Source organism: Lichenostomus cassidix, chromosome 23, assembly GCF_008360975.1.
Source record: "Lichenostomus cassidix isolate B80296 chromosome 23, HeHo_3.0, whole genome shotgun sequence".
Classification (NCBI taxonomy): Eukaryota; Metazoa; Chordata; class Aves; order Passeriformes; family Meliphagidae; genus Lichenostomus; species Lichenostomus cassidix.
The window spans coordinates 4,356,592-4,380,810 of record NC_139503.1 but is presented as its reverse complement, the minus strand read 5'-3'; the positions used below and the strand labels follow the sequence as shown (position 1 = coordinate 4,380,810).

The 24,219-nt window shown below is 54.4% G+C and overlaps 1 protein-coding gene across 3 annotated transcripts in view; it reads right to left on the bottom strand.

Annotated features, from left to right (window-relative positions):
* Positions 1-24,219, bottom strand: part of PTPRU (protein tyrosine phosphatase receptor type U) — a 56,586-nt gene that overhangs the window by 8,606 nt on the left and 23,761 nt on the right. For 2 of the 3 annotated variants that reach the window (XM_085081223.1, XM_085081222.1), the window contains exons 8-28: positions 23,415-23,723; positions 19,943-20,052; positions 19,459-19,660; positions 18,434-18,536; positions 18,042-18,315; positions 16,436-16,472; positions 15,816-15,954; positions 14,437-14,466; positions 13,392-13,549; positions 10,962-11,152; positions 9,531-9,603; positions 9,319-9,395; positions 8,619-8,636; positions 7,829-7,865; positions 7,441-7,538; positions 7,172-7,288; positions 6,449-6,603; positions 4,815-4,950; positions 4,127-4,276; positions 3,859-4,032; positions 1,719-1,859 (exon numbers count right to left, since the gene is read on the bottom strand). In XM_085081223.1, the coding sequence (XP_084937349.1) occupies positions 1,719-1,859; positions 3,859-4,032; positions 4,127-4,276; positions 4,815-4,950; positions 6,449-6,603; positions 7,172-7,288; positions 7,441-7,538; positions 7,829-7,865; positions 8,619-8,636; positions 9,319-9,395; positions 9,531-9,603; positions 10,962-11,152; positions 13,392-13,549; positions 14,437-14,466; positions 15,816-15,954; positions 16,436-16,472; positions 18,042-18,315; positions 18,434-18,536; positions 19,459-19,660; positions 19,943-20,052; positions 23,415-23,723 (2,729 nt within the window). The remainder of the gene's footprint in view (positions 1-1,718; positions 1,860-3,858; positions 4,033-4,126; positions 4,277-4,814; positions 4,951-6,448; positions 6,604-7,171; positions 7,289-7,440; positions 7,539-7,828; positions 7,866-8,618; positions 8,637-9,318; positions 9,396-9,530; positions 9,604-10,961; positions 11,153-13,391; positions 13,550-14,436; positions 14,467-15,815; positions 15,955-16,435; positions 16,473-18,041; positions 18,316-18,433; positions 18,537-19,458; positions 19,661-19,942; positions 20,053-23,414; positions 23,724-24,219) is intronic. The other variant, XM_085081221.1, reaches the window with a different exon arrangement.

The following is a 24,219-nucleotide window of genomic DNA, read 5'->3' as shown; positions in this document are numbered from 1 at the left end:
CACTGCTGGTCCAGGAGGAGGCAGGATGGACTGAGGTTCCAGCACAGACCTGGAGCTGCACAATGACACAGCAGGGCTGGGCTGCTCCCAGTTGGCTCTAGGAACCACTCTGCCACCAGCAGTGACAGCAGCACGGGATGTCAGCCCTCCTCATCCCACGGCCAGGACATCCCACCAAGCCACAGCAATCCCAGCCTGCATCCCTGGGGAGCAACTGCCCCTCCCCGTGTCCATCACAGCACTGATGGATGGCTCGGTCCCTGGAGCACGGATGAGATTGTTTTCCCAGTGTGACAGCTGGGAAACCAGCAGCGACACAAAATATATGATGTTTGTCACCACACTTTCACAGGGCATTTAGCAACGCAGGTCAGCCACGGCCTGGGCCCGACTGCAAACGTGTCTGAGGAATAATTGGTTATTAATAGGGGCTATAAATCTCTGAGATCTCTTAAGCCTTCCAGACTCAGAACTATAATTTGGATATTAAAACTTCCCTTGGCAAGGTGTAGTTCAAGTGAGGGCTGTACCCTCTAAGTCACCTTTCGGAGCTGCCTGCTGGAAAGGTTGATTTATTACCTGTTGGTCTTACACCAGTAAACATTTAGGACCCAGCTAAATATTGTAACCCAGACACCCCTGAAGAACAGACGGCGAGAGAGGGAGAGGCAGGGCTGAGTAATGAGGAAAAATGGCAGAGGGAAGTGAGTCTGTCTCTCTGCCCTGCTCAGGTGAGACCTGCAGAGCTGCCTCCAGCTCAGGGCACAGGGACCTGTTGGAGCAATGCCAACACCAACACACCACCAGCACCAACTCAATGCCAACACCAACACAGCTCCATCACCAACTGAATGCCAACACCAACACACCACCAGCACCAATTGAATGCCAACACCAACACAACACAACACCAACACCACTCTAATACCAATTGAATGCCCACATCAACTTGGAGCCAACACAACACCAGCACCAACTGAATGCCAACACCAACACAACTTCAACACCAATTGAATGCCAACACCAATTCAGAGCCAGTGGAACACCAACACAACACCAACACCAATTTAATGCCAACACCAACTCGGAGCCAATGCAACACCAACACAACTCCAATACCAATTTAATACCAACACCATCTTGGAGCCAATGCAACATCAAAAGAACTCAAATACCAATTTAATGCCAACACAAACTTGGAGCTAATGCAACACCAGCACCAATTCAATGCCAACACCAACATGACCCCAGCACCAATTCAATGCCAACACCAACACCAATTTAATGTCAACACCAACACAACACCAACACCAAATTAATGCCAACACCAACTCAGAGCCAGTGGAACACCCAACACAACACCAGCACCAATTCAATGCCAACACCAACTCAGAGCCAATGCAACACCAACACAATAGCAAGGCAATATCAACACCAATGAGCTAATGCAACACCAATGCAATGTCAACACCAACACAACGCCAATGCCGACACAATGTCAGCTGAACACCAACACCATGCAGCCAGGCTGGGCTGCTACTCAACACCTCTTCACTGGCCAGCCCTGTGCTTACAGGGGACAAATCCTGAGCGCTGCAGACAGTTGCCCATCCCCTTGCAGAGGAGAAGTTGTGAGTGAGCAAGGCAGGGGCTGCAGCACTGTCAGAGTGACAGGGACAGAGCAGGACAAAGCCACCCGTGGGGCCAGCAGCACTCACCCAGGCGGAGTTGGACTGGTTGAGCTGGTTGAGCATGACGATGGAGGTGCAGCCATAGTCGTACACCAGCCGCCAGAAGTCGGTGGTGGTGTTCTGCAGAGGGTGCAGCGTGACGATGAAGGCAGCGCTCTTGGTGTAGCTCTGCAGAGAGGGAAGATGATCACCAGTGAGGACATGGTGGTGACACTGGAGCCACTGATGTCACACCCCAAAGAATCAGTGGTACCACATGAGTGGGACCAAAGCCCTCTTCTCCATGCCAGTCTCCCTCACACAGCCCCAGTCCCTCCATGCCCTGGTGATGGGGAGATCCAAGGGATCCCTGCCCTGGGTCAGGATGAAAGCAGCCACATTTTCTCCCGCAGAAAAGGGTATTTTGCACAAATAATTAGGGAAAAGATGTCACCTCTGAGCCAAGAACAAGCAGAAGCTGTGGCTCCCAGAAGGCTCCAGGCCCCAGCTCAGCACTTGGCCCTGACTGGAAGTGTCACCCAAGGCATCACCCCACCCATGGTGCCCCACCACTGAGGGCAGCAGAGACAACCACTGACCTGGGCTCAACTTTTTTTGTGGGGAGGAAAGAAAACCCCAAATGAAAGATCCTAGAGACCTCAAAAAGGAAGTGGAAGGGAAGGAAATTACTGTATTTCTGGTTTGAGCTTTGGACAAGATACATCCCCCTTGGTCATCCTGATGCTGGTTTGCCAAGAGACAGCTGAGCTCAACACTGCAGCAGGCAGACTTGAATTAACACAGCTTGGCTCGAGCCTCTTCAGACACAGAATCAGCACAGCTCTCTCCAGCCCAGGGTCCTGCTGCAGAACCTCCTGACTGAGCTCAGCGAATGAGCCATTTTATTTTATTGAGCCATTCCCCTGGCCCTGTCCACGGGCAGCAGTGACACCCTGGCACTCAGCAAGAGCTTTCCTCCCTCCAGGAGGGGCGTGAGAGCAGCAGGGGAAAGAGATTTCACCAGGTGCTGCCCAGGCTTGCCTTGGCACCCAGCTCTTTGGCACAGGTGTCAGTGGCAGCAGGGCACAGCTCCACCAGCACCGGTGATGGGTGATGGCACAGCCCGAGCTGATCTGACAGATGGACACACTGACTGAGCAAACCACTTTGGCACTTAAAGAAAATGACTTTTCTGGTTTTCTTTTTTCTTTTACCCATAGAGGGAAATGGGTTTTATCCCTTCAGCAAGAATTTCATCCAAAGGGCTTTGTCTGTCTGTAAAAAATATCTCATTCACTGACCCTTTAGCAGAGATTAAGGGAGGCTCAGTGATGCATAAAGATAAAATGGATATGCAAACAGCAAGCAAGCTGGAAACAAAACTTCCATCCCACTGCAGTGCCATGAGAGCCACTCCCCACCAGCAGCAGCCCACTCTGCTTTACAAACTGCTTTTGCTGTGGGAGCAGGAATCAGGGAGATGGGATCCAGAGATCCAGCGGGATAAATCACCCACAGGATGGAAAATACAAGGCTCAGCCTGGTGCCAGAGCCCAGCTGTGACCAGCAGGGTCTGGGGAACATGCCTGGGGAGTGGGGAGCTCTGTGCTGCCCATGCAAAGCATCTCAAGGAGAGGGAAGTGGGGTTGGTAATAAGTGACCCCAATCACTCAGTGTGGGCTTGGAGCCTGCAGCACCCTCTGCTCTGCTTTGTGATCACCAGCCACAGGAGATAGGAAATAGCTCTGACACCACAGGGTCCTTTCTGACTGCACCAGGGGGCTGCACAGTGGCTTTGGGACCAGTTCAGAGTCCCCCATTTGCAGCAGGAGGATCACAGGGGGCTGGCAGCACATGGGGGGCTTAATGCTCCCAACCCCTCCAGGAGCCTCCTCTCCCTCCCCTGCTCCACTTTCACTGCAAAATCCTGAAGTCCCTCAATGCCTGGCTGGTGAGAGCAGGATGAAAGCTCCTGCAAGGTGCTGCCACACAGAAGAAGGGGTGCAGGACCCCCTTAGACCACTCCTAGCCCTTCCTCCCGCTGCACACAGCTGCCATGAGCCTCCTTCCCACACTTGTGCAAAATGAGGCCATAAACCCAAACTGAGAGAAGTTTGGCCACGAAAAGTCGCGTGAACCCACGGGAAGGGGTGCCTTCCCTGCCCAGGGGACACCAGGGGACACTCACATCGGTTAAGGCCGCGTTGATGTAGTTGTTGCTGTCTCCATCCACGGAGATGAGGAAGGGAAGGCATCGGTCGGGCGGCAGCACGTCCATGCTGCGGTTGCGCTCCCGGTTGCGGGGCAGGAGAGCGATGCTGCACTCCTCCACATCCAGGTGTGGGGTCACCGAGTTCAGGGTCTGAGGGGACACAGGGCCACCTCAGAGCCCTGCCTGGCCCCTGCAGGGTGGGCACAGGGAGGGTGAGGGCAAGGGGGAGGTTCTGGGTGCTCACCTGGAACTCCTCCCGCAGCTGCGAGGAGTTGCTCTGCGGCTCTATCCTCACCATCTCCTTGTAGGTGGGTTTGAACTCGCTGGCAGGGATGCTGGTCTCCCCACACAGACAGGCCTCCAGGATGGCGTCGTGGATGAAGATGTACTGCTCCTTTGGGGAGGGAAGGGGACAGGGCTGAGCCTCCACAGGCTGTGGGAATCCATGGCAGGTCTGTCTAGGTCTGTCTCAGGCTCACAAACACCAACCATCTTACAGACAACCTCATACCCGTGAGAGCCTCACCATGAGCAGAAGAAAGAAGTAAAAATAAAGTGTGGACAACAACCTGTACCCATGAGAACCTCAGCGTGGACAGAAGCAAGAAGCAAAACAAAGTGTGGACAACAGCTCCTCAACAAGACAGAAAAACATGAAGGAATTTTGCACCTGCAATAGGAGGCTGTTTTTCACAGAAGTTGTGTACCAGGAATAGCTGACCAATAGTGTTGTATGACAGGTTTGAGGAGCCAGTGACTGTGTGGCACGAATGTTAGAAAATAGTATAAAAAAACTTTGTAGTAATAAAGCTCACTCTGTCTTCCTTCCTGACTTGGAATTGTGTTTTCCCATCACTTGTCCATCTCTACTGTGACACCCAGCTGGTGACAGCAGCCCCACGTGTCCCCAGCTGTCCCCAAAACCCGCTCACCTCTGTCTGTATCATGTTGATCCTGCGGGAGCAGAGAGTCTTCACGCAGTTGTAGATGTCCACCACACCCTCACACTCAGCCATGTCCAGCATCACATCCAGCACGATGTAGCAGCCAGTCCTCCCCGTGCCAGCACTGGGGATGGAGGGGAAACAGCAAACACATTCCCAGGCTGTGCTGCCATCCACACACTGCCCCACAGGCTGTGGGCACCATGCAAGGTCAGTGTGGGTGAGGGTTGAACACACAGATCCTGTACTGGGCAACCCCACAGGGCTCCAGGACCTCACACACCTCCAGAGCCTTAAACCTGCCCAACACCCCTGCAGGAGCCTCAGGGGTGTGTGATGGGCAGGCTGTGGGTGACACCACAGTCTAAAGTTCATTTTTAATTTAAGACAGCAGAACACATGGTTTTTGGAACAAAACCAACAGCTAAACCATCTAAGGGCCACAACAGTCCTCTGGGATCCCAGCTCAAAAGCACCAAGGAGGCTCAGCTCTGAGCCCTGGGAGAGCAGGAACATTCCCCTGGCAGAGAAGGTCTGAATGCCCCAGGGGAGAGCCCCAGGTAAGGATGCCCAGAGCCAACCCAGCAGTGGTGACATCCCAAATCCTGGCATGGCTGGAGTCACAGTCACAGACCTACTGTGCCATGACCCCCACACGATGTGTCAGGAACAGAACCACCCCCCTGCTCCTTTCCTACAGAGTCTTTTCCAGTGAAATACGAATTTCTGGGGCTGATGAATCACTCGTCATGATTACCAGTGATTACAGGCTACGGGCACTAATCACACTGGCTGGTGAATGAACACTGATGAGACAGTTGACAGGGAGAAATCAAATAAAAAATAAAAAAATCCCTCCCACTCATCATCTCCTCCTGGTTTGCCCAGTGGAGGAAGAGCCATTAGCCCATTATGTGGGAATGCCTGCTCAGGGCACAGAGAGCCACCAAAGCTGCTCAGATGTGTCACTGGTGTCCTCCCAGCCCCAGTGGCTGAGCCTGCAGGGACAGCCCTGTGGATAACCCTGGCAACGGGGCTGTCCTTGATGCCTGATGATTTTTAGTCCTTTCTTTTTATACATTTTATACCCTTTCCCTCTCCTTGTACCCTTCACAAACACTCCTTGTACCTTAGCCCCACATGTTTACAACTCTTGTAGTCTGATATTTAGCTTAGTTTGGGGGTTCTGCAGTGGGAAGATTATATTCATACTCCTAAATATTCATACTATCTCAGAACTAGAGGCTCCAACTTTGGACAGAGCCTCCTCTCTGGAACATATTTTTGTAAACAAGGCTGATAGTCTCATTTGGGGAGGGGGTAATTAGAATAGGAGGACAATTACTTCATTTATTACATTTCTCATTGGGGGATTTTACGTAGATATGCTAATTTGTGAGATCCATAAATTTGTATATGCATTGTACAGTGTGTGCTTCTTGGTGTGTTACCACCTTTGACAAGTTGTGCACCTAAAATCCTATTAAAACCAAGGTAACATCCTTTTTCCCTTTACTGCTGTGTCTGCTTCATATTTTTAATAGCCCATAAGGCATCACCCTGCTGCCCCATGGCAGGGGGGTGAGTTTTGGGGTCCCCTCCATCCCAGGAGCCCCCTGTACCTGCAGTGGATGACAACAGGGCCAGCATCAGGAGGAGTGGACGCTTTCACCCTGCGGATGAAGGCCAGCAGCCCCGTGGCGTGGTAGGGGACACCGTGCTCTGGCCACGACATGAAGTGGAACTGCTTCACCTCGTGCCGCGCCGAGTAACCCCGCTGCAAGGGAAGGGTGAGAGGGCAAAGTCACTCAAGGCCCTGGTTTTCTCAGGAATCAGTGGTTTTGGCAGCTCAGCACCCAGGCAGATGGACCACACAGCAGTCACGCACTTGGGCAGCCCCACAGCTCTCTCCTCTCGGCTGCTGGAGGGTTAAAAACCACCAAGGAGAAAAAGGAGGAGGTGGCAGCAGCCTCAGGACTCGATGCCCTATAAGCAGGCAGTAATTTGACATTGCTGTAGATAAAGGGTAAATTGCACTGCTCCATCTCCAGTTACCATGCTGCAGAGCGATGGCTACATCACCTCCAGCCCAGAGGAGAGGAAAGCATCCTTCACCACAGCCCCACGAAAATTAAACTCTCACTCACTGTCCACACCAAGGCAGGGCTGAGCCACTCACCCAGCACAGCGTGCAGAGCCAGGGAAACGCAGAGCAAGGACCTAGTGGTGACCCCATTTTGGGTTAAATAAACAGGGGACTGGTGAATGCCAGGCCATGGATGGTGAGAGGTGCCCAGGGGGTGGGTGTCTCCCCGAGGAAGGGCTGGGCAGGGGCAGAGCCTTACCCTCTCGAGGGCGAAGGTGCGCACAGCATACTCAGCCAAGGTCTCTGACTCCACCAGCGTGATCTTGATGTCCCCATACATCTCAGAGTCATCTGGCCAGTATTTGGAGCATTTCACCTGCAGGGAAAGGACAGGATGGGGGGTTGGCTCTGTGGAGGTGGCTTCCAGCAGAGCCACCATGGAGGGATGGGGAGGGATGGGATGGGATGGGATGGGATGGGATGGGATGGGATGGGATGGGATGGGATGGGATGGGATGGGATCCTTACCCGGCCCACCTCCACCAGCTTGGTGATCATCACGATGCTGGAGCAGTGCTCCTGCCACACCATGCGCCAGAAGTCATACACCATGTCCTGCTTGGGCCCTGTGGGACACAGGAGAAGTCCCCATGGATGGCACCATCAGCAGAACCCAGCCCTGGCAGTGCCCTGATGCCACCATGTCCTCCCTCCTGTGCCTCTGAGGCACAAACAGCTTCACAGTATCTCAGAGCCCTTCTCTCCAGGGCTGGGCAGTCCCAAGGGGAGGCAGGAGGGGTGGGAATCGCTCCAAACTGGCCCTCTCCCTTCCTTTGCTGCTCCTGCAAGGTTTAATCCCTCCAGAAACAAAAGCTGGCTGCTACATCAGGAGCTGAGAGGGCAGGGAGCGACTCACCTTGTGTAGCTATGAAGTGGTTGGACCTGTGGTAGCCCTGCAAGGGAAGCACAGACATCAGTTCCAAGCTGAGGCACAGCCCTGTTGGACATTTCCCAGTCACCCAACTGGTAGAAATCCCCCATAGCCACTGGGCCAGGTCCTGCAGGTGCACGGCAGGATGAGGAGGAGGTTCAGCAGCCACCCCACCCCTGTCCTGGCAGGATGCATCTCCTGCAGCCCACAAGAGGCTCCTGTACTGCCCAACCCTCATCCTGGTCTGCACCAAAATCCTTCTCAGCACCTTGAGGGATCCACGAGCTCCACTCCAGCTCCTGCTGCCACCACATCACTGCCAGGAGAGCAACATTCCTGACCCCCCAGCCCACAGCAACCCCTGCAGCTCAGACAGCCCCACTCCCTCCTTCATCCCAGTGCTCAACCCTTCACAGGGACACACCAGCCCCAAGAGAGTGTTCCAGCCAGGGACAGTGACCCCAGTGCCCCACACCCTGGCCATGGCTCAGCAGAGTTAACCACACCACACACATGGAGGTGACAGTGGCTTCTCCATCCCCCGGGGGGGTTTTCACTAGGGATTTTTGTGGGTTGAATTCGAGCCCTTCTCTGAGCACGTGGGCACTGCTTTCCATGCCCCAGTGCCACACAGACCTTGCTTTCCCATTCCCTGGACCATTCCCAGGTTTGTGGATGCATTTTCCCAGCCTGCCTCTCCCTGAAGGTATTTAGAGGCGAGGCCTGGCAGGAGATGGGAGCAGAGAAGGGAGGAGAGGGAGAACAGTCTACTTACTTCTCGGTTAATCCGAATCTTAACGATCCCGTTGGGACACAGGTTTGAGAGAAAAAGATCAGAGATATTAGTGAGGCACAGAGCAGAGAGGGGTTAGAGCACCTGCCCCAGAGAGGGCCATGGAGACACAGGGCACAAAGGACACAGGGGACAGGCAGAGGGACACTGCTCAGGCACTGGGATCAGGCCACCTCTGACAGACAACATTCTCTGGGCAGGAGGGAAGAGTGGGATTTGCTGCTGCTTCCAGAAGATGCTGGAGCCTTCCTGCACCTGCCCTGGTCTCAGCATTGCTGGAGGTGACAGGGGACATCACCAGATTCACACACACCAGCAGATCCAGGGGTGCCCCGATGTGAGCCCCAGGTGGTGCCTTGGTGCTCTCAACCTCTGCATCCTCCACCCAGGGAGAGGGAGATCCACGGCCACATGAGCAGGTGAGGGGGGAAGAGGATGGAAAAGCAGAGAGGGAATGAGAAAGGAGGGAAAGAGCAAAGCAGAGAAGGGAGAGATGCATCAGAAGCTGCTGATGAACACAAATAAATCAGGCAGGTCCTTCATGATGTGTTCCAGGGTTGCACTGACCAGCCCACCCTGGGCTGTCCAAACTCTTCCAAATCCTGCTGGGCAGACCCTGAGAGCCCACAGGAAGCTCTGCTCCAGCCCAGAGCCCAAGGACACAGGCCCTGTCCCCACTTACATCGATGTAGTTGGCGTTGATGTAGTCGGAGTTGGGGTCACCCAGCAGCGGGTGCAGCTTCACGCGGTGACGGTCATCTGGGGACAGGGGAGGAGTGACCATCAGTGCCCATCAGTGCCCGGGGCTGCTCACCCACCAGAGCACCAGCAATCTGCAGCACTCAGCTTTCTGAAGCTGTTTGAGGTGTCTGAGCCTTGGCTAAAGGCACTCACATGTGGACACGTGGTCCTGTCTCCCTTTGGTCTTGTCTTTCTTCTTCGAAGCATCCCAGCCTTCAAAGAAACTCTGCAAGGGAAGGATGGACATGCCAAGCCCAGGGCAGGACTGCAGAGTCCCCCTCAGCCCCAAGAGCTCCCTGGGGAGCAGGGCAGACAGGGTGGTTCCTCCACCCCAACACTGGCTCCTGCAGCCCCAGCTCCACCTCCACAGCCCACTCTGTCAGCTACACACTCCTGTTGCATCTACAAAATGCTCCATTTTCCAGCAAATTACAGACTGCCTGGTTTTTTTTTTTTCCCCAGGGTTGGTTGTGGTTTTTTTTCCTAAACCTCCCCAACCCCTTTCTCTCCTTAGCACAGAACAGGTTTGTGTGTAATAACAGTGACATTCATAGATTGGCGTAAGAGGGGGAAAGTGGAAGGAAATTACATGTTTTCTCCCCTCCCATAATATCTGAGTGCTTTCAAATGACTAGTTCCAAGAACATACAGCAGCTTTTCAAGGAGCACTAATGATTATCGCAAGCCCTGGTTTGTCCAATGCATGAAAGGGAGGGGGAGAGCTCCTGTTCCTGAAACAGCTGAGCATTAAACAGCAATTTCACTGGGAAATTTCAATCTCCACACCTGTGGGACACCAAGGAGGTAGGAAATGACCCCTCTGGCTGTGCTGAGGCAGAGGCTGGTGAAATAACCTGCTCTGTTACCAGTGCTCCAACCTGGCCAGCTGGGATGGACATGATGCAGCCAATGACCCCTGAGAAAGAAATCCCTCTCTAGGATCACCCTGTCCAGGGTGTTCATGGGCTTGGAACTGCCAGATTAGAGAGGATTTGCTTGTCCTTACATTATGGCCAGGTTTGTGACAGGACAAGTGTGCTGGAGGGCAGAAGGTGACACAGAGGGAAGGGAAGGGAAGGGAAGGGAAGGGAAGGGAAGGGAAGGGAAGGGAAGGGAAGGGAAGGGAAGGGAAGGGAAGGGAAGGGAAGGGAAGGAAAGGGAAGGGAAGGGAAGGGAAGGGAAGGAAAGGGAAGGGAAGGGAAGGGAAGGGAAGGGAAGGGAAGGGAAGGGAAGGGAAGGGAAGGGAAGGGAAGGGAAGGGAAGGGAAGGGAAGGGAAGGGAGCAGCCCTGGCCCTTGTAAGGGAGTTTGGATGGTGCACTGCGGACAGGGCCGGCAGGGCTGGTTTGGCTCATCTCAAAGATCTGCTCAAACTGACAAATAACCCTGAGCTGCCAGGACCAACCATTTGATCCAGACTCAGGGACACCCCCATGCTGACAACACCAGCCCAGAGCCTTGATCTCCATCTCCCACCCAGAGCTCCAGACTTGGATGTTCCTCTCCTAGCACACAGATCCTATCCATGTCACCCCTGTCCATCCCACCTCCCCTCCCCACAACACACTGGCACAAGCTGTCCCCACCTCATACTCCTGCTTGAAGCCGTAGCCCTCGGCCGTTTTCATCTGGTTGATGTGCTGCAGGAGGTCAGCCACCCTCACGGCAGGGTGCAGCTGCCCCGTGTGGTACGGGGAGCCCTTGCGGCCGCACTGGCGCCGGGGAGAGCCACCCAGCAGGCTGCTGGACTCGTTGACCACACTGCTGCGCTGGTCACCTGCACGAGGGAGGGACGAGCAGAGGCCATCAGGGCAGGAAAACCTTGGGCTGTGTCACCATCAGCTCCTCACAGCCATGGAGGGGTGAGGGAAACACCCCTGGGAGATGCTGGTGCTGCAGCTCCTCTCTGGGGACCACCAGCCCCCACTCCCCCCTCCTCACACTCTCTGCAGCTCCTCCTACACCACAAAGCCAAAAATGCCCAGCACAGCCCTTCAGGACCCCAGCAGATCTATTACAAAGCAGTGGGCAGGAGCATAAGGGGGTTAATAACCTCATTTCCCATCGGCTGCAACAATGAGCTCCCATGCAGACTAGCAAGAGCTCCGTGCCCAAATATTCACACGAGATCCTGACTTGAAAAATCACCTTGCCAAAGTCTCCAGCACAGCTTAACAGTTCATTTTCCTCACTGCTAGAGACCAGCACTGGATTCCTCACGCTGCCACAAATGGAGCTCGCTGCTGTTTGATGGGGAAGTCTGTGCAGTATTTACCTGGTTCATGCCTTTGCTGTGTTTACCAGCAGAGCCAGACTAAGACCTTGCCTGTGTTTGTCAGGGGAAGTTCCTACACCAGAGCCCCAAATTTGGGTTTGCACAAAACCTGATGCTCTGCGCTGCTGCCAGGAGATGGGGCAGGCAGGGACCATGGAATGGTTTTGGTCAGAAGGGGCCTAAAATCCCATTCCTTTCCACTCCCTGCTATGGACACCTCCCACTGTCCCAGGCTGCTCCAGCCTGGCCTTGGACACTGCCAGGGATCCAGGGGCAGCCACAGCTTCTCTGGGAATTCCATCCCAGCCCCTCCCAGGGAACAATTCCATCCCATTTCCCATCCATCCCTGCCCTCTGGCACTGGGAACCAACACAACTACACAGGAGGGTCCCCCTGTAGCCCACGACCTGCCCAGTGGGCTCATCAGCTGCTGGCATTAATGAGACATTAATTGCTGGCATTTGCAAGGTGCTGGCACAGCCACACACTGAGGAAGCACTGGGGTTTCCCTCAGGATCAGTGAATTTCTTTTAAACTCACAGAAACTGAAGCACAAGGGGGGAACAGCCACCAAGCAGTCACCAAGTCATTCATTTCCCTTCGTTAATTAAGGATGTTTACAGGCAGTGGAGACTCTCCCAGCCATGGCAAGCAGCCCAAGCTCCCCAGCTCAGCCCCACCAGCCTTTTGAGAGTTTCAAGGCCAGCAACCAAAGCAAAAATACACCTAACCTAGCTCGATGTATTAAGAGGAGGAAAAGTTTGCCCTCTGGGCTTTTATCATCCATGAGACAATGGTGGGAAGTGCATTAATCCCGCCTGCAAGCAGCATCTTGAAGTTACTGTAACAGATGTTATTAGCATATGGCTGAAACTGGGGCATCCAACGAGTTATTTTACAACTAAATCAGCGTGGAGACACATCCTCCAGTGGGTGTGAAGTTATCAGTCGCCCTCTGATGTGAGCACGAGGGTTCTTTAACCCTTTGGAGCCCAGGCTGTGCTGGGAAAGGCTGGGGGAAAGCTTCCAGCCTCAGCACAAGCCAAGAGTTGGGATTCCCTCAGTTCCAGGGGGGCTGCAGACAGATCCTGACCCACAAATGGCCTCAACCTGCCCAGCCACAGGCTCAGGTGTCCACGAGAAGACACAGAGAGCCAGCTCCTCACAAGAGCTTTCCCTTCAGCACAGCCTGGGTGGTGGCAAAGCTCCAACACTGATGAGATCCATGCCCTTGGAGATTTACCCTGGGCAAGGAGGAGCCTGCTGTGCCACACACATGGGTCTAAAACAGATGTGACACCAAGCCTTCAATATTCACAGAACCACAGAAACTCCTGAGTTGGAAAGGACTCACAGAGATCACCGAGTCCAACTCCTCACCCTGCACAGGACACTCCAACAACCCCACCCTGTGCCTGAAGGATTTGTCCAAACACTCCTGGAGCTCTGGCAGGCTGTTTCTGTGATATTTTGGGGTTATTGGGCACCTTTGCAGTGGCTGGAAGGGATGCCAGGTCCCCATGGGTGTGGCAGGAGAACAGGGGGATGCCAGGTCCCTGGTGTGGCAGGAGAACAGGGGGATGCCAGGTGCCTGGTGTGGCAGGAGGACAGGGGGATGCCAGGTGCCTGGTGTGGCAGGAGAACAGGGGGATGCCAGGTGCCTGGTGTGGCAGGAGAACAGGGGGATGCCAGGTCCCTGGTGTGGCAGGAGAACAGGGGGATGCCAGGTGCCCAGCTCACCTCTGTTCCCATAGCCATGGGTGTCCATGAAGGACAGCCCCAGGCGCTCATCCTCCTGCAGGGTGCTCTGGTCGGTGAAGCTCCTGTCGATGGCACTCATCATGTGGGTCTTCTCGTGCCGGTAGTTGATGGTGGCTTTGGTCATGTTCACGGGTTTCCTGCAGAGGGGAGGAGCAGAAAGAAGCAGGGCTCACCATCAGGTGGTCTCAGGTCCTCTCAAAGCGCCTGGGCTGGGATTGTTCCAGGGAGCAGGATGGGTTATTCCCAGCAGTGTGGTCAGCACGCTTTGGAGCTCTGCTGTGCCAAGCTGGTCACAGCCCCACGTGGAGCATCCCTCACTGGTCACAGCAACTCCAGCTGCTCAGCCTCAGTGTCCCCTCCTGTCCCCTGCCCTCGGACAGCCAGGAGGGCTCCTTGAGCAATCCAAGGCTCTCCCTCTAGCAGAAGGTGTCCTCACCCACAGCAGGCCTTGGAACGAGATGAGCTCTAAGGTTTCTTCCAACCCAAACCTTCCAGTGATTTTAAATCCATGACAAGGACCAAACCCATCCCAAGGGATGGGCTGAACCCCCTGACTAAACCTGTGCTCAGCACCTGCTGCAGAGCCTTTTCCTCCCATGCAAGGTCCCTTCAAGCACCTAACTGGGAAATCCCAGGAGTTCTCACTGGGACAGAACCTCACACTCGCCCCAGATTCAAGTCATTTAGGCAAAGAAACCTGAATTAATGTTTTTGAGAGGCAGCACCAGGCCCCAAAGCCAGAGCAGAGATTAAACCAGAAGGATGAACCGATCTGAGCCCATGTCAGCACTGTGGTGGGGCTGGAACACTGCAAGATTCTGCTGAAATCCAGAATTCAACTCAGAGTCGTTGACCCTTCCCCTTTATCCTGCCTTCTGTCTCTAACAAGCTCGGCAGCATTATTCTCCCTGATCCAAAGAGACCCTTAAAATGCACTTGGCAGAGATAAGGACTTGTTGGAGCAGCAGGGTGAGGGGGGAGGCCAGGAGGAGGGTAAAGCAGGAGGAGAATGACAATTACTTACGGGTAATAGGAGTAAGAATAGTAGTTCCTCCTGGCAAGCGTGCAAACAAAGAGAACAGCAGGAATTGCATAAGCAGCTTTTCTCCAGCACGGGCAAGGGAGGTTACAGGGCAAGTCAGCTGCCAGAAGATTCAATGCACCATAAAGGAATCAGGCTCCCCTTTGGCACCCACAGGTTATTTACTCTGGGCAGGAGTTGGCATCCCAGCAGGAGAGCACAGGCATCGTCTCTCAGGGTGACCACACACCCCAAATTGGGGTGGGTGTCCACAGTGCCCTTGTCCAAAGGATTATTCCATAATTTTTAATATTATTATTAGAATTATTATATATATAATTATTATATATAATTAATCCCATAATTCCACCATTTTTAAGAGAGAGCAACAAAGATGTCCAAAATGTAGGGATTTCCCCCAGGTTGCTGGTTAGGGGCCCAGAGGGGGAGATGGGGTTGGGATGTCACATTCCCAGTGCACCATTTACTAGAGACAAAAATATTCCAAGGCTGCATTTCCATTACCACCACGTCAGTATTTTTCTGATGTGATTTACGAGCTCATCCCAGATTCAGGGGTCTCAGCACCAGATCTAATTTGTGGCTCTGGTTTGTCCTTCAACAGCTTCATCCTGGGATGGTGAAGCAGAGCTGCTCCTCCTTCTGTCCCGCAGCACTGGCAATGGGAATGCAGCACCACACTCATGGCTTCCCAAACACATCAGCACTGCTGGCATTTGCTCCATCAGGGAGGATCCAACAGAGCCACGAGCCAGCCCTGCACCTCAGAGCATGCAGGGATGCTCCAGCCCTGCTCTCCCAGCAGCACAAATCCACAAGGATCCTTCCAGGGCGCACGGAGCCATAAAGAGCTTTGCAGATTTACAGGGGCCGAGGCTGTGCCCTGCTGTTTTTCTCCCCCTCTGGCTGTTCACCTACTTTGCTCCATCCTCCCAAGCCCTGTGTTTAATTGCTGTCCTTTATCCCAGCCCTGAGAGCCCTCCGGCCCTGCACAGAAGAATCCACTTTTCCAGGGCGTTGCATCCACGTGCAGAGCAGCAGCAGCAGCATCCCCAGAGCTCCTGGGGATGAATGTCCTGGAAAGCCCTCGCCCTCCTCCCTCCCACCCCACAGCTCCCCCAGTGCAAGCCCACCACGATGGCCACAGCCTCATCCATGCTGGATGCACTCAGCTTTGCAGCCAAAAAAAGTGGAACGTGGGGATGAGGGAGGGTCTGGAGTCTGCCCAGCACAGCACAGTCTCCACCAGTAACTCCCCACCAGTAACTCCAGTTAGTGCTGGGCTGGAGGGGAAGGGCTGAGCTGGGAGGGAGGGATGGAGGGATGGATGAAGCACCAGGCAGCAGCCTGTGCCTCCTTACCCTTTCCGAATGGCGACGATGATGGCTCCCAGCAGGATAATCAGCACGATGAGCCCCCCGGCACAGATGCCCAGGATCAGACCCATCTCCTCCGAGTGCTGGGACACCTCCAGGGGACGCTTGCTCTCCTTGCAGGCAGCTGCCAGGGGACAAGGACAGGCAGGAGGGGTCAGCACTCAGCTCCAGGGGGTTGGCAACATCAGACATACATCACGCTGGGATTTATCCTGTGGGATGCTCATTGCTCCATGAACACACATTATTCCACCAAAATGTTACAGGGCTCTGCAGTGCCACACTATGACTGTGCACAAGTCCCTCTCGCAGTCCCAGTGGGGTGAGATGGTCCCTTTGTGACACCTTTCATCCATCCCTAGATTCAGCACCCAGCACCAGCACTCCAGCCTGACACCTCCAACATTAAGAAGGAAAATTCAACCAAGGGGAAAATCCCAATATCAAAGAGAAAGGGAAACAAGAGTGTGGGATGGGGCTGGAATAAACCATCCCATTCAGGCCAAACACCACCAGAGCTGGTCCTGACCCACCAGCACAGCCCTGACCACTGGAACACCAAAGCCACAGCCTCGGTGGGATCAGCAGGGAAAGGCAGAGCTCACCTTTGCGAGCAATCCGGACACAGTTCAGCCGAGTTTCCTACGGAGGTAAAAAAGGGGATCAGTGTTGGATGAGCATCCCAGTGGCTCCACTCCCACCCTGAGGGAGGCTGGGTGGGCACAAGGCTGCTCCACTGGTGCTTTGACCCCCAAACTGAGGGAGTCCATGGGTGATTTGTGCTGCAGCACCCACGGAGCTCCTGGGGACCCACATCTCAAAAGATGCTGAATTATGCATCCCCAGCATTCCCAGGTTTAGCAGAAGCCACTGCTCCTGGCACAGAGGAGATGGCAAAGCTCAGGAGTGTGGGAGGACACAGCAGACCCAGCCAAGCCACATGTCACCGACGTGTCACCAGCTACAGCTAAAACATTCCCAGGTTGTCATCTGGAGCTTCATGGGTTTTCCTTCCATCAGCCCAAAGTTTCAAGCCCCAGTCCTGGTGCTCTGCACCGACTGCCAAGGTTGCCATGAGGTTCCAGCTCAAGCCTCCAACAGTTTTAACATTTGCAGTCAAGGGATGGCTTCAGCTAAAATATTCCATTTTTCCATGCATCCAACGTCTGTTGCAGAATAAAAAGCACCATTTTGGCAGGACTGCCTTCTTCTCCAAGCATCCTCCAGTCCCTCAGGACACCAGGCACCAACGTTGCTCCATCCACCTTCAGCCCAAAACCTGCCCATGCTGCATAGCCAGGGCAGAGCCAGCTCCAGCACTGCTCTCCCTGAGGTCTCCAGCTTTTCATTCTCCTGCTTCTTGCTTCATCTGGCACAAAAACCATGAAAAACCCCAGCTACAATCCAGCGTTCTTCCAACATCTGACGGCAGCTGGGATAAATCCATTGCCTCCCAGCAGGAAAGTTGTAACAGAGCATCAGCCACCAGTTATTATCCAGCGGTGCCAGAGCCGGGATCCTCCCTGTCCCTCTCGGCTCTAATTACAACCCAGCGAGCTGTGAACAACCCCGGAGCACAGGAAAGCACTCAGTAGTCAGCGAGATGGAGATGTGCAAGATGAGGATGCTCTCCCCGGGTGGGACAGGAGCTGCTGGAGCAGGAGATGCTGAGAAAGGTCCCCACAGGGTGCTGGTGGTCCTGCTGGTGACTTGGAGGAAGCAGCCCAGGGGATGCAGGGAGGGAAGGGCAGCCTGGGAGCTGCCAGGAGCTCTCTGGAGCTGGGATCTGGAGCAGGACTGCCATCCTGCCAGCAGTGGGTCCCAGCAATGCACACACAGCTCTAGCTGCCCCAACAGTCCTTCTCCAGCCCAGGAGGAGCCCTAAGAATGGGGTTCCCCTGCACTGGTATTGTTGGGGTCCTGGCTGGTGCTGCAGTGGGTGGGGGAAATTGGGCTCTCCACTCTCAGTGTCAGCACCAGGATGGGGACAGGGAACACCAAGAGGTGCTGGGAGGAGTGGGACACCACCCATGATCTCAACATGCCATAAGGGTGGCCTGGAGCACCAAGCACCCCCCAGCAGGACACCCCAGAGGGTGACCCAAGGGCAGGGGATCTAAAAGCAGCCCCATTTTTACCAACCTCCAGACCCTAGCCTGCCTTTTTCCTAGTCCAACCCCCAGGCTGGAGCGAGGCCCCAGGGCTACTCACCCCTTTCAGGTTGCTCATGGCTTGGAAGTAGATGAGATAAGCCTTCTTGGGCTCCAGGGGAGGGTTCCAGTAGCCACTGTAGGTCTGGTTGTCCCCCACAGTGAAGGGTTTGGCCTCAGTGAGGCTGCTGGCGGGCAGCTCTGCCCCAAAGTAGTGCACAGAGCCACGGGACATGGCATCATCGAAGGTGAGTGGCACTGGGAAGCACTCCTGTCCCCCCAGCTCTCTCTTCAGCTTCTTGGGCCGATCCTCCTCCACGATCACCTGGTAGGTGCTGGATTATCAGCACAATATAGGCACAGATTAGCTTGGAGAAAAACAGTCCTGCCCTTCCTTGGACCCCGCTGTGCCACCCCACAGTGGGGCATCACCCTCCTGCAGCCCCGACCTACCTGATGGGAGCTCCTCTGCCCTGTGCTGGCCGCAGCAGCACGGTGATGGTGCTCTCTGACTCGCTCAGGGGCGATGGCATGTCCCCGTAGTCAAAGGTGGGAGCTGCAAAGGGAGCCAGGGGTGAGTGCTGGGATCCCCCTGCTCAGGGGGGAAACTGGGGCATGAGCTTTGCCTAGGGCAAGGTGTCACCCTTGGTGATGGTATTGTAATTTGGTATTTACACCACTACTGGTGGTGTAACACAAATTATTGCAAATAGAGGAAACCCCTCCAGGCCTTGAACAAGAGTTAGAGTTGGGAGAGAACCCCTGAGTGTGCACAGGGGAGGTTACCAATGCCAGTCTGGCAGAGGGGAGGAAACCAGAGTGGGATCCAACCTCAGCAGGACCCAAATGCTCCACTCTTGATATGTGCCCCTGGATGGCACCACTCAGAATCCATGGCACAGTATAAGCTTCTCCGCCCTGGGGTAAAACATACCTGAGCCAGCCCAGCAGCACCCCCAGACCAAGGTGGGCGACCCCTCATGCACAGCCTGGTGGTCCCCAAACCATTGCTGGCAGCTGCTGGGGTCCAGCTTGAGCCCCTTTGTTTTAGTGCCCCTGTTCAGGCTCAGCTCAGCCCATTTGCTGCAGTTAACGCAATGCCATGAGCACGAGCAAAGAGCCCCGAGTCCTGCATGGCTTATTAACAAAGCCAAATTAATTACTCCCCTGCTTGTACCCTGAGAGCTCACACAGCACCAGCCACCAGCACCGGGCTGGCTGGACTCCCCACCTAGAGACCCAACACTCTGGGACTGCCCAGGGGCTCACAGCACTGCTGCCACCACCACCAGCAGCATCCTGTCACCAAAAAAACCACCAAAAACCCTCCAGCCACCAGCAGCATCCTGTCACCAAAAAAAACCACCAAAACCCCCCCAGCCACCAAAACCAGAGCACTGAGCCACAGGCTCCACACCACCCTGCCACCCCTGAGTGGAGGAGAAGCCCAAACAGCAGGAACGGAGTGAGGAACCTACCGGAGATGTTGGTGGTGATCTCGGTGAGCGCCGTCTGGCCGAAGCCCTTGCCGGTTCTGGCGCGCACCGAGAACAGGTAGGTGGTGCCAGGGTGCAGGTTGGAGAACACGTGGTAGGTCTCGTTGCGCAGCTTGGACACGGTGCGCCGCGGGCCTGGCACGTTCACCGCCGGGTCGGAGGACTCGATGCTCTGGTAGCTGATCTGCAGGGACAGGGCATGGCATGATCTCCCCGTGGCAGAGGGGAGAGAGCCAGGATTGGGGGGGAGAGGGGATTAAAGAGATGTATTCAAAGGAGGGGATGGTCACAGGGCAGCCTGGGATTTTCTGAGGTGAAACAAAAGCAGAATTCACTGGGAAGCTAAAGGGGCAGCAGCAGCCACCCCAAATCCCCATGGCTGACAGCAGAGGCTGTCCCAGACCCTTCCAATGCATTCCTCCTGTGTCCCCATGTCCCCCCTGGTGCTGCACCAGCCAGGATGTACCTCATACTGTGTGATGAGGCCATTGGGCTCCACCGGTTCCTCCCACTTCAGGAATATCATGTCCTCCAGCGGGGTGAAGGTGAGCGACTCGGAGGCGATGCCGCCAGGCACTGGGAAGGAAAGGGGATGTGCTTGGATGCAGCAGGAAACAAGCCTGGAAGGAGAAATCCTCCAGGAAAGCCCTCCAGGTGGCTGAGGCAGTTGTGTCTCCACATTCCCTTTGCCATGTTACCCATCTCCAGCATGTGCCAACACACAGGCCTGGTGGCTCCCCAGGGAGAAACCCAAGGCATTGATGCTCCTGGACCTGCTGGTGACACTTTGCCACGGGAGGAGGATGTCCCCACACCAGCACAAACCCCTCAGGTATCATCCCCAGCACCTCAGCCCAGGCGTGCCCGAGCTCTCCAGTACGAGGAAAAGAAATAAATTCCCTTTTCCCCCACAACCCAAATCCCCCCTGGGGCCATGAGCATCAGCTGCCAGCAAGCAGCAACATCCTCATGTGCAGACAGGCTCGACATGCCCCAGCCTCCCCTCTAATTAACACCGCCACAATAATAACTGTAATCACTGACGGCGAGATCAATATCCACTCCTTTATCATGATTTCTCCACCCGAGGAGGTCAGCGAGGAGAGCCAATGGCTTGGGAAGGCACCAGCAGCATTCCCCACTCCCAAAGCAGCCACCTCTCCTTGCAGGAGGACAGCAGCTCTTCCCTCTGCCTGGCTTTTTTGGCAGCTTTTGTTCGGGTGTAATTACAGGGCCGGGAGAGAGGGATCACCTCCTGCGCTTCCCACCGTGCAAACGCGCCGTTTCCACCTGATTTACAAGTTAATTTAATCAGAGGCACCATGTCCTACACGTGTACACAGGCGCTTATTAAATTCGGGGAGAATTACAGAAACCTGTAGGGCAGGAAAGTGTGTACCCACAGAGATTGTTTTTGTACTGTATAGAACCTGTACTACATATAATTATATATTATTTTCTATTATTTTATATAGCCTGCACTGTATAGACAATTACATCTTATTTTCTGTTATTATATGTTGTATCATCATTAAATTATTGTCTATAGTATAATTTATAAATTGTCTTAATATGATTTATAAAGCCTATATATTAATGTATATAAGTACAGGCATCATGTGCATCCACACCAGGTTGAGACAGGCAGAGGATGCACACAACAGCTCTCAGGTGTGCACAAACCCCTCTGCTATCCATATCTGCACACATTTATTTATTGATGGAATTATGTATATTTATCCTGGCTTGCACTGCATGCACCCTGCCTTCAAGGGAGAGAATTGGCTCCCTGCAGCACCAGCATGCTGCAATGATATTTCCACAGGTCCCTGGGATTGAGTTTCATCATTCCATGCACACCCAGAACAAAGTCTCCAGCTGTGGTCACCTGGGTCCAGAGGAGGCACAGAAACACCAGCTGGACAACCTATGGATGCCACACACTTCCCTCCATGTTCTGTCCACAACCCAGGGTCCAGGAGGGATTCTGTGAACAACACTCTTGGTTTGGCCCAGTTATTTAGATTTTCCAGCCCAAAACCAGGGTTTACCACTTGGGATGGGGATGCTGCTGCCAAAACTGGCCTTATGCCGGAAGAAACCACAATTAAGGATCCTCTCAATAACGAGCCTTTGGCACCTTGGTTTACTTGCACAGGCAGCTGCTCATCCCCCAGATCTAGGAGCTCAAATCCTCATCATCCTCCCAGGCAGGCAGGGAGAGGCTAGGCCAGACACGTGAGGAGTATCTGCAATATATCCATAGGTGGATATTCATAGATCCATCTCCATGAGACCGAATGCATTCACAGCCTCAAGTTCAATCCAAGGGGGAAGCCACCAGCCCCAGTTAATTGAGGCACAGGGAAAAGCAGCTGGAGTGATTATAATATGGCAAAAAGACATCTGGATCTCCTGTATTAATATTCCATAAGCAAACAGCTGGAGCAGTCACAGCCCAGTGAGAACAACTGCAGCAATTACAGCTGGAAAATAAACCATTGGCAAGGTGGGGCTGGGTGTCCCCAGTGGGGCTGGCTCAGGGTTGGGGATGTGGGAAGTGCTGGTGTGCAGAGGAAGGTGCTGGATTTAGGTTTTGGAGATGAAAAAGGACTTGGAGACACTTCCAGCTTTGCTCCAGCTCTTCAGGTTTTGCTTTCCAGCCTGGGAAAGAGGAGTGAGCATCTCACACACAACAGTGAGTCCTGTGCAGGGGAATTCCATGGCAGGCTCCTCCTCAGGGGTTCTCCAGGGCTCTGGAGCCAGCTCAGTCCTTTGCAATTTCCTGCTCTTCCACTTTAACTGCTGATTCTTCATGCTGAAAAGTTCTCTGGAGGTTAATTCCATTCTGGCTTAGCAGATGACTCTGTGAGAGCCAGGGATGCTCTGGCACCCTCAGACCACAGTGCTCAGCAGAGAGAGAGGCCAGCCCTGGGTGGGAACTGTCACCGAGGGGTGGCACTGGACACCAGGAGCCAGCTCTGTCCTGTGGCTCCTGCCACATCCACCACATCTCCAGAGCCCAGAGTGACCAGCAGTGCTGATGGACAGCTGCAGGCAGGGTGAGGGGCAGGTGAGGCCACACCTGGGAGATCTCTCCAGCAGACCCTCAGGAAAGGGCTGAGCCAGAGCAAGAGATTCCAAAACCAAAAAGTCCTGGAGCAATGCTGGAACCTCCATCAAGGATGTCCTCCCACTCAGGTGACAGGGAACACAACCCTGGGGCACAGCCAGGACAGGGGGGAAACAGCAGCAATGCTGCTGCCAAAAACTGGGGTCTTAACACTGCAGAGCTCATCTGCACCACCTGAACCCAGCCCAGAGCAAACTTCACCAGGGAAGCTGAGAAAAGCTGCACCTGCCCTGGTGAACAGTCTGGAAGGAGAAATCCTCCAGGAAACCCCTCCAGGCGGGGCGGGGGGGGGTGTGAATGGGGGTCCCAGAAATGCAGCAGTGCTGAATCCATCGGCAACCAAGCAGATAAAAGATGTCACCTGAGTGCAAAGCATTAATTGTTTTAATTGCTGTTATTGTGGCTGCCAGGCTTTGGTTTCCAGAAAGGGGTGAGTGAGGATGACTTGTACTGTGAGGAGCTGGGCATGAGCCAACTCTCACAGCCTCCATTGGACCAGCCATGGGTAAAACTCCACTCCAAGGATGAGGGCAGTGTGTCCAGAGTGACATCCCCATCCAGCCCCCAAGTCCCCCCAGCCATCTCCCTTCCCCAAACACCATCATTGCCCCTTTATCCCACCTCCTCTTGCACAGCCCTGGTGCTGAGAGATCCTTTTTTCCTCCCCTTTGGCTCAGGAGATATTCCCATCATGCCCACGGGCCAAGAGCTAGGGATGCACAGCATGCCACAGGAGACACCCCAGCAGCTCACCAGCCACAGAGCTCCATTTCTGGGGATGCTACACCTCCCCAAACAGACTCACCATCCTCATCCGTCTGGAATATCACCTCCTTGCCCTCCTTGCGCCCCTCGGGGTTGGCGAGGATGAGCTTGACATGGATGTTCTTGTAGGGCAGCAGGTTTTTGATGGTGTAGCGGTTGGCGTTGCGCTCCATCTTCACACACTCCTGGAAGGTCTGGTTGTGGCCACTGCCCACGAAGTAGCGATAGCACAGGGACACCGTGTAGGTGTGGCAGCGTGTCAGGTTGTAGCCCAGAGGTTCCCACTGCAGGGTCAGCTGCCTGGACTGGATTTCGGAGAAAGCCAGGCCTTTGGGGGCCCTCATGGGCTCTGGGGCGGGAAGAGAAGTGGGGAGAGGTAGGTGAGGAAGCAAAACACCTCATGGATTTGTGTGTCTTATCAGGGAAAAGCCTTTTACAGCACAAGGACAGAAGGGATGAGAGCAGAGAGCAACCCTGACTGCAAAACTGTGACCAGCCTCAGCACAGGATGCTGCTGGCCTGCAGACAGGGCTGGGGACATCACTGGGGACATCTTTCAGCCACCAACACTGCAGGGACAGCAGCCCCTGTGGGCTTATCCTTCCCTGCAGAGGTGAAGCAGAGCACCAGCCCCACGAGCAGCCCCAGATAACCAGAGAAAAGTGCCCACACCATGGGACAGAGCCCTGGTGTTGCCATCAAGCTCAAGTCAGGCTCTGGAGATGAGAGAGACCAAATGTCATCAATTGGAGGGACTTTAATCAGCTCTAATTGGCGTGAATGGGAGAAGTTAAGAGGAGATTCCTCTGCCAGCAGCACACACACAGGTGCCTTGGGTTAACTCC